The sequence below is a fragment of the Bison bison genome, unplaced genomic scaffold, assembly GCF_000754665.1.
Source record: "Bison bison bison isolate TAMUID 2011002044 unplaced genomic scaffold, Bison_UMD1.0 scf7180017864304, whole genome shotgun sequence".
NCBI lineage: Eukaryota > Metazoa > Chordata > Mammalia > Artiodactyla > Bovidae > Bison > Bison bison.
The window spans coordinates 14,354,025-14,361,987 of NW_011494876.1; the positions used below are offsets into that span (position 1 = coordinate 14,354,025).

Below are 7,963 nucleotides of genomic sequence, written 5' to 3' on the forward strand. Positions count from 1 at the left end.
CCGGGCTCCGGGCCGGCCGGGCTCCGCGCCTGTCAAACCCCTCATTGTTCGCAGCTGATGTCACTCGCAGTTGTGAGCGGCCGCCTCTCCCGGGGACAATGTGGGACTGAGCGGCCCAGCCGCCGCGCCGCCGCCGCCGCAGGACAGCCCCAGCGAGGTAGGGCGCGGGCCGGGCGGGGCACCGTCGGTCGCGAAGTTTGGGGGTTCGGCTGGGGGGCGGGGAGCCCGCGCCAGAGTCCACAGGCCAGGGTCCCGGGTTTGGGAGACCGGGAGACTGCGAGGAACACGTTCCCTGTCCCATACGGGCCCAGGCCTGCACAGGTGGGGGGCGCTGGTCGGCCAGAGGAGCCCCCAGTTACCAGGGAGGGGCTTTCTGGACCCGACACCCCAGATTTGAGGCCCTCATCCCACCTGCTGTTTCTGTCCTTTGGACCTGTTCTTCTCTAGACCTCCTGCCCTGGCTTCTGGTTCTGCTCCACCTCTGTCCCCATCAGCCACTCCCCTGCAGTTCCTGGCTCAGCACACACCCCTTCCCATTCTCTGCAGTCCCTGGGGGCGCCAGACACAGAGCTCCAGGCCAGGAGTGTGTGGAGATGTCAGCTTGGTGGCTCAGAATGGTCCCTGGTGCCCTGTGGCTCTTGAGCCCCTCAGCTCTGACCTAGCTTCTTAGCTGGAGTCTTAGGAGGTGCGGGGGCTCTGGCTACTCACTTGAGCCTGGCCCTGGAGCCTGCCTGGCCAGGAGAGGGAGGTGCCCGCCTCCTCACTCCCCTATCCCAGGCCCGCCATCTTGGGACCTGTGGCACCCAGTGCCCCGCCCGGCTCCAGCGCCCTGGGGAGTGGTCTTTAAAGGGATGCACTTCGGGCCAGGTGCATTCCCTCCTCCCGGAATTGGGCTCTTAGTCCCCCACCAAGCCCAGGATGATCACCTTCACGCGGGTCCAACAGTGTGTGTGTCGCCACGGGCTTTTCTTCTCCCACAAAGAGTTTTTAGACCCCAGGGACTCCCCAGGACCTTAAACATCAACTCCAGCCTTCACTCTTCCCTGGGATTACCCTTGCTGCTTCAGAGCCAGCACCTGGGACCCTATTGTTTTCCCATCTGACAGTCCCCTAGCCCCTTTGGGCCCTGGAACCCCCTCAAACTCCAAGGCGCCCCCATCCCTGCCCCCACCCCCTAGCCTTCATCAGCATGCAGGCTCAGGCCGCCCAAACACAAGGGGATTGTTCTTCTTGCATGCTCAGGGTGGGGGGCTGGGAGCAGGCGGCCCACACACCCTGGCAGGCCCAGGCCACAGGGAGGCTGCTTTGCCCCGCCCTGTGTCCCCAGACAGGCTCTGTCCACCCTCCCTACTCCCATCAGTGCCACCCCCCTACCCCAGCCTTCATCACCATTGCCTGGTGGCACTGACCTCTTGAGGAAGGAGCTCTGAGCCGCACAGGTGGACCCCGGGGTTCCGCCAGCTCTGCCAGCTGCCTCATTCTCATGTAGCTTTGCAGACAAGCCCCTTTTTCTCAGGGCCTCAGGTTCCTGTCTGGCAAGGCCCTTCCAGCTAAGACAGGTTGAGCCTGACTTTGTGAAACCTATCCCACACTGCAGCTCTTCCTTCAGCCTCCCTTTTCCGTGGGGAAACTCACTCAGGGCCCCCAGAAGTCTCAAAGCAAAGCGCAAATCCCCCACCCCAGTGATATGCCCGGGGACCACCTAGACTCAAAGACACAGCAGGAGCGAGGGCTGGGGTGCTGAGGAACGGGAACTGGGAGTCCTGCCCAGGCGGATCCTGACTCTCCCATGCGGCTGGTCCCCTGCGCCCTGAGTCTTCTCACCCTGCTCTCACAGTTTTCTCTGGGATCCTTAGCCTCATTGCTGGTCTTTAATGCCTCCGAGCCCTGAGTCTTTCTTCTCCCTACATACTGAGCCTGGTCCTGGCTCCTGGAACTCTGCATAGTGGAAAAGCAGACTCAGAATTGCCCAAATGGGGCTCTTAGTGAGAGGCATCTTTGAGGAGCAGAGAGGCCTGAGTGATTGGAAGGTTTGGGGAGGGCTTCATAGAGGAGGTGGCATTTGAGAAGGATTTGGACAGAGAGTGGGGAGGATGGGCAGTTGAAGCTAGGATCAGCCTGGGCAAAGGCCCAGAGGCCTGGAGGTGCTAGGCATGTTTTGTAGTCTGGTGTGTGTGGGGGATGGGGTAGGCATGAGACAAGAGAAGTTGGCAGAAGCCGGATCATGAAAGGCCTTGACGGCCTGTCTGTGGAGATCAGGCTTTATTCCTTGGAGACTGGGGAACCAAGGATGGCTGTTGGGCAGCAGAGTGACCCAGTCTTCAGCGTGGAGAGCAGGAGCTAGAGAGAGCTTTCTCAACTGGGGTGAGACAGTGAGGGGATGGGTACCAGTGGGTGGGGCTGTACCATGAAGTTGTGCCCGTTCTTCTGGAGTCCAATCTGGGCCAGGGCCTGCCTTGCTTCCCTTGGCCCTGAGGACTCTTGGGGGCGGGTTGGGGGAGGGGGGCGTTGCCTAACAGTGCTCTAAGGAAGACTGTAGCATTTCTGGCACCAGCCAGCTTGTCAGAGAATCCCTTCTCTGCCTAGTACTGAGTCTACAGGACAGTTCTAGGTCAAGAAACCAGAGGCTGTAGCTCAAGGACCCCAGGCTGCTCCCCTGCAGGCCCCTCCTCCCTGGACTCTCCCATAAAGTAGGTATGAATGGCCATCCTGGGAGGCTGTAAGACTGCGAGGCTGGGCATGTGGATCCGAGGATGCTGGGGCAATTCTTGCGGAGGCCTAGCTAATTGGAAAGGCTAAGTGTGCCCAGAGAAAAGGATAGGCAGGGGAGTCAGGGTCCCTCATTACTGATCCCCTCTAGGCCCAGTGTTGACCCCCCCCACCCCCCACCACGCCCTGCCTCGCCTGATGCCCCGAGCCATTCCCTAGCATCACTGGGTGTGGCCAGCATGGCTGCTTTTGGAGTAGGAATAGAAGAAGGCTGTTAGATTGGGGGCTGGAAGGGGATGTTGGGATGTGCGGTGGGGATGAACTTGGAGACTGGACCCTTCTCTCTCTTCCCAGCCCAGGTGGGTCTACAAACCCTAGTTGGGACAGACACTCTGGCTAACAGAGCCAAGGGAATCCCCCAAGGGGCGGGCCAGTCCACTTGAGTTGCTTGGCCCCAGGAGCCCTCCCTTCCCCTGGATTGTTCTTGCTCCAGAACAAAGCCAGGGTGGACACTTGATCCCTGCATGTAGGGGGGGGAAGCTGGCTAAGCCCCCGGCCCTTTGATTGGGCAGCTGTCATGAGAGAGAGACAGCTGGGGGGGGAGGGGCAGGAAGGGGCAGCCGCCATGGCTTACACAGCTGTCACCCCCCGCTCCGCCCCCTGCAGCCCGAGTGGCAGGAAGCCAGGGACAGAAGGAGTGGGCATTGGATCTGGGGTGGGGGTCTGGGGAGCAGGAGGGAATGCCCGAGGTCAGAGGCCTGGTCTGAGCTTGGTATGTTCTGCCAGGGAGCCCTGCTGACCAGAGGGGGCTGGGCACCCCCAGAGGTGAGCTGGAGGTCAGTGTGGCATGGTGCGTAGCTGCCATGTGGGTGGCCCAGCAGGGACCTAGGGCCCACCAGGCTGGAGCAGCGAACAATTCCCTAGAGCCCCTGTGAGGGCAGAAGGGGAGCCAGAATGCCTAGTAGGGCTGCTTGTTTACAGAGCTCCTGGGAGAAGCATTATAGACCTGATCAAGACTCCTTCTTCTCCCCAAAAGACAGGAAAGACCTTGAGGGTCCCTCAGAACAGGAAGGACAGAGAGACCAGCCATTCCCCTTGTCCCCCCAGCCCCCACAGACACACACGTAGCACAGGTGGGTAAACTGAGGTCCGTCAGGTGCAGGCCTGGTCAAGGTCGCTTGGACTTGGGGCAGTGGGGCTCAGTGTAGACCCAGGTATCTTTTTCAGGGCAGGAGCCCTAGTTTTGGCCACATCTCAGCCCTTCTGCCCTGTTTTCCCAGGAGCCTTTGCCCACAAGAGGTGATGTGGAGATGTCAGGTTTCCCACTGGTTATCACCCCAAAGGGGTCCGTGAGCCCCAGAAAATTCTAGAGCTTAAGATGTGGCTCTGGACAAGTACAGTCTTTTCCAGACACAACCCATGTCTACTAACTAGGCAGGGATCTCAGGGATGACTAAAGCCTGCTCCCCACCTTTGAAGAGCTGCCTCTGCAACCTTCCCCCACCCTCAAAGAGGACAGCCAGACAGAGGAGGCAGGCAGGACCCTGCTAGTCCCAGCAGACCCCACCTTTCTTGTGACCTTGGGCAGGTTACAGACCCTCTCTGGGCACCAGGCTCCCCTTGTGTTTGGTGAAGTCTTCCATTCAGATAACCAGTGTGTTCTGAGTAACTTCTCCGGCTGGCTCTGGAACACAAGGAGAAGGTGGCAGTCTTGGCTTCTGCTCTAAGGGGCTCCCAGGCTGGCTAGGGTCACCGAAACGAAGCACGTCATCACGAGTGCTTTACTGGGGGAAGTGCTGGCAGCTGGGGGAACGTCAGCAAGGGCAGCCAGCGTGACGCTGGCCAGGATGCTCACAGAGCACCGGCCCTGCATCCACTGTTGCCCTCTGAACTCTGGAGAGCCTACGGAGAGAACTCAAGCAGAGGAAGGAACAGGTTCTGGGGAGGCAACAGTTACTGGCTGTTTGGGGAGTCAGGGTATCACCCCCTTAGTACGGATGAAGAAACAGAGGCCTCAGGCCATACAGTGGCTTCCTGAGTCAGCCAGGCTGGGAGACCCACCCCTCCTCCTCCATGCTCAACTTCAGGCTAGCGGTGGGGGGTAGGGGTTGGGTTTCTGAAGGGGACACTGGACAGAATAGATCTATACTCTTGATGCTGGAGGCAGGATAGGGCAGGGGGCTGGGGAGGAAGGTGCCTAGAGGTCTCTGGGGGCACTCAAGCCCCCGCCCCTCCTAGCAGTAGGGATTTTAGGGTCAGGGCCTGCTCTTGGCTCAGACGGCACCAGGTGGTCCCCTCCCTGTCTTCCTGCTTGGGCTTTGGTCCCCCATGAACTCCCCATCAAGGCTGAGCCTCTACGGGAGATAGCCGCTGAAGGAGAGGGATTTCCAAGCAGGATTAAGGTCCAGGATTAAGTCGGGGCATGAAAAGGGGTCGGGTGGGGAGGGCTGGCGGCCAGGCTAATCCCAGCAGCTAATCTCTGGCTCCTCCTTCCTCCATCAGTTAACAGCCTTGACGTTCCTCTACCGGCCCCCAGTCCCGTTCTTACCCATCACCCAGTCCCACAGGGGAAGCAGTCCCTCCATTTTATGGGTGAGAACACTGAGACTTAGAGTCCAAGTAATTTGTTTCTGGTATAGTGAAAGTGCTCCAGGCTGGGCACCCCGCCAGCTCGGACACTTCTAACCTCCCTGGGACTTAGGAGAGGGCTCAGAAAGCCACCGTGCACACTGCCGGTCCCAACACCCCACGCCCACCCCCAGTGCTGAGTGAACCCTGCTCACAGCTGTCGCAGGAGCCTCTGCTCTCGTGACTCCTAGTGGACAGGCACAGCCCACCCTCCCAGAGTCTTGCTACCTCCACTTCCACCCACCTTTCAAGACCGCCCGTGGCTGCTCCGGCTCCCTCTCCAGCTGCTCCAACCAGGCTCTAGCCAGCGGGGGCTCTGCTTCCTGGACGCAAGTGCCTCTTGTTTGAAGTAACCTCTCAGTTTGAACCCAACCTTCAAGACCCAGTCCACAGGGGTCCCCTCTCCCAGGAGGTCAGGGAGGAGGCTCCCTCTCTCTGGATTCCCACAGGCCTCCGAGTTCATTCTTTCTTTCGATGTACCAGGGAAAGGGAAGAATACTTGTGGAGACACAGGCACCCAACTTATTTTAATTCTCGTGAACTCTGGGGATTGGACTTGGTATTCCCTTTGTACAGATGGGGAAGCTGAGGCTCAGAAGGGTTATAGATGCTGGCCAGGCTTACACAGCTGGTGAGTCGCACACAGCAGACTGGTCAGTGTGACACTTGAAACTTGTGCTCCACGCTGTCTCCCTGCTCTGGAAGTTTGTCTAGTTTGGCTTTGGGATTCCCATGTAAGGGCAGGGGACCTGAAAGAGAGTGGAGCTCCTCTCTAACCCCTCTCCCACTGTCCCCGCAGAGCCAGCCAGGCCACAGTGTGGACGCATTCCCAGGCGGCCTCAGCCCCAGCCCCGCCTGACAGGATGAGTGGCTCAGATGCGGGGCTGGAGGAGGAGCCAGAGCTCAGCATCACCCTCACACTGCGGATGCTGATGCACGGGAAGGTGAGGCGGGGCGGGGGCGGGGTGGGGGGGCGGTGAGGTGGCTTCCCTGTGGCTCAGGATGGGGCAAAGGGAAAGGTGAGGCAAGACCTGGCCGGCTTGTGGCGGGGAGTCTGATCTTGGGTATCCTGTCTCCTGTGGAGTCCAACCCACCCCCACCCTCAGTGGGGCAAAGGGCGGTGCCTGGGGTCTGGGTATGCTGCTGACTTCACTCTTGTCTGGTTTGCAGGAGGTGGGCAGCATAATTGGGAAGGTAGGTGCCTCGTTCTATTCTGTGTGTCCCCTCCAACCTGAGACCTCAGGCTTGGAAAGGAAGCAACAACCGCTTGGCCTAAGAGCCATTTTCTGTTCTGTCTCCTGCAGAAAGGAGAGACTGTAAAGCGAATCCGGGAACAGGTGAGGATGGAGTTTGGGAGAGGAGCCCAGGGTACCTGGTTTGGAGGGGAGGGGAGATGCCTGCCCCACCCTGTCCCTGAATCCACCATCCAGGATCACCAGTCAGTGCCCCTAGAAGGTGGCCACTTCCAGCCTTGGCTGGGGCCTGGTGAGTGGGGGGCAGGCAGGTTCCTGGCCAGGAAGCAGAGAAGGAGCCCCGCTGCTTGTCCTATACCCGCAGAGCAGTGCCCGGATCACCATCTCTGAGGGCTCCTGCCCTGAGCGCATCACCACCATCACTGGGTCTACAGCAGCCGTCTTCCACGCGGTCTCCATGATCGCCTTCAAGCTGGATGAGGTCTGTGGCCGGCTGGAGGGAGGCCAAGGGTGGTCCCCTAGGAGGAACGGGACTCTGATCCACAGAGTGGCTACGGGCGGGATGGAAGGCCAAGTGGGATGTGGGTGGGCTTCCCTCCTTCGCCCCCTGGCAGGAAGGTGCCCCAGGGGCGGGGGAGCAGCACAGGCATGCACGGCCAACCGCGTCTTCCTGGCCAGGACCTCTGCGCTGCTCCTGCAAACGGAGGGAATGTCTCCAGGCCTCCAGTGACCCTGCGCCTTGTCATCCCTGCAAGCCAGTGTGGCTCGCTGATTGGGAAGGCGGGCACCAAGATCAAGGAGATCAGAGAGGTGAGGGGAGGGGGTCTCGAGGGGAGAGCTGGGCTTACGGCTTCCTGTCCCCTGGGGAGCTATGAGCCCGGGCCCTCTGCTCTGGGCTATGGGAGTAGCCGGAAGTGGCCCCCATTCTTTGCCCACAGACTACAGGTGCCCAGGTGCAGGTGGCAGGGGACCTGCTCCCCAACTCCACAGAGCGTGCTGTCACCGTGTCCGGGGTGCCTGATGCCATCATCCTGTGTGTGCGCCAGATCTGTGCTGTCATCCTGGAGGTGGGCCCGGGGGCAGGGAGAGAGGGCAGAGGCTGGACCCTGGGGCTGCCTTGTCAGGCCACCCAAGCCTATGCCTGTGACACCAGGTGGGGGTAGGGCGGGGCTGCAGGGATGGATGTGAGACGCTCAAGGACATCGAGCTGTGTTGATCTGGGGCTTATGGGGAGGGCCTTGGGAACACAGGGCCCTTGGGGAGGGCAGGGGGGCCTGAGAAGGTCCTGACCGAGCCTCCCCATGTGTCCCTTCCAGTCCCCACCCAAAGGAGCCACTATCCCATACCATCCAAGCCTCTCCTTAGGTACTGTGCTTCTCTCCACCAACCAGGTGAGGGGGAACAGCAGGAAGGGTAGGACATGTTACTGGAGA

The 7,963-nt window shown here is 60.4% G+C and overlaps 1 protein-coding gene across 3 annotated transcripts in view; it reads left to right on the top strand.

The window, feature by feature from the left end:
* The first annotated feature begins 6 nt into the window (after window positions 1–6).
* The window catches only part of PCBP4 (poly(rC) binding protein 4), a 9,683-nt gene continuing 1,726 nt past the window's right edge, over window positions 7–7,963 (top strand). For 2 of the 3 annotated variants that reach the window (XM_010851767.1, XM_010851768.1), the window contains exons 1-8: window positions 55–157; window positions 6,137–6,281; window positions 6,508–6,531; window positions 6,642–6,674; window positions 6,895–7,011; window positions 7,209–7,340; window positions 7,469–7,597; window positions 7,847–7,921. In XM_010851767.1, the coding sequence (XP_010850069.1) occupies window positions 6,201–6,281; window positions 6,508–6,531; window positions 6,642–6,674; window positions 6,895–7,011; window positions 7,209–7,340; window positions 7,469–7,597; window positions 7,847–7,921 (591 nt within the window). In that variant the 5' untranslated portion in view covers window positions 55–157; window positions 6,137–6,200. Of the gene's footprint in view, window positions 158–6,136; window positions 6,282–6,507; window positions 6,532–6,641; window positions 6,675–6,894; window positions 7,012–7,208; window positions 7,341–7,468; window positions 7,598–7,846; window positions 7,922–7,963 lie in introns of all 3 variants that reach the window. The other variant, XM_010851766.1, reaches the window with a different exon arrangement.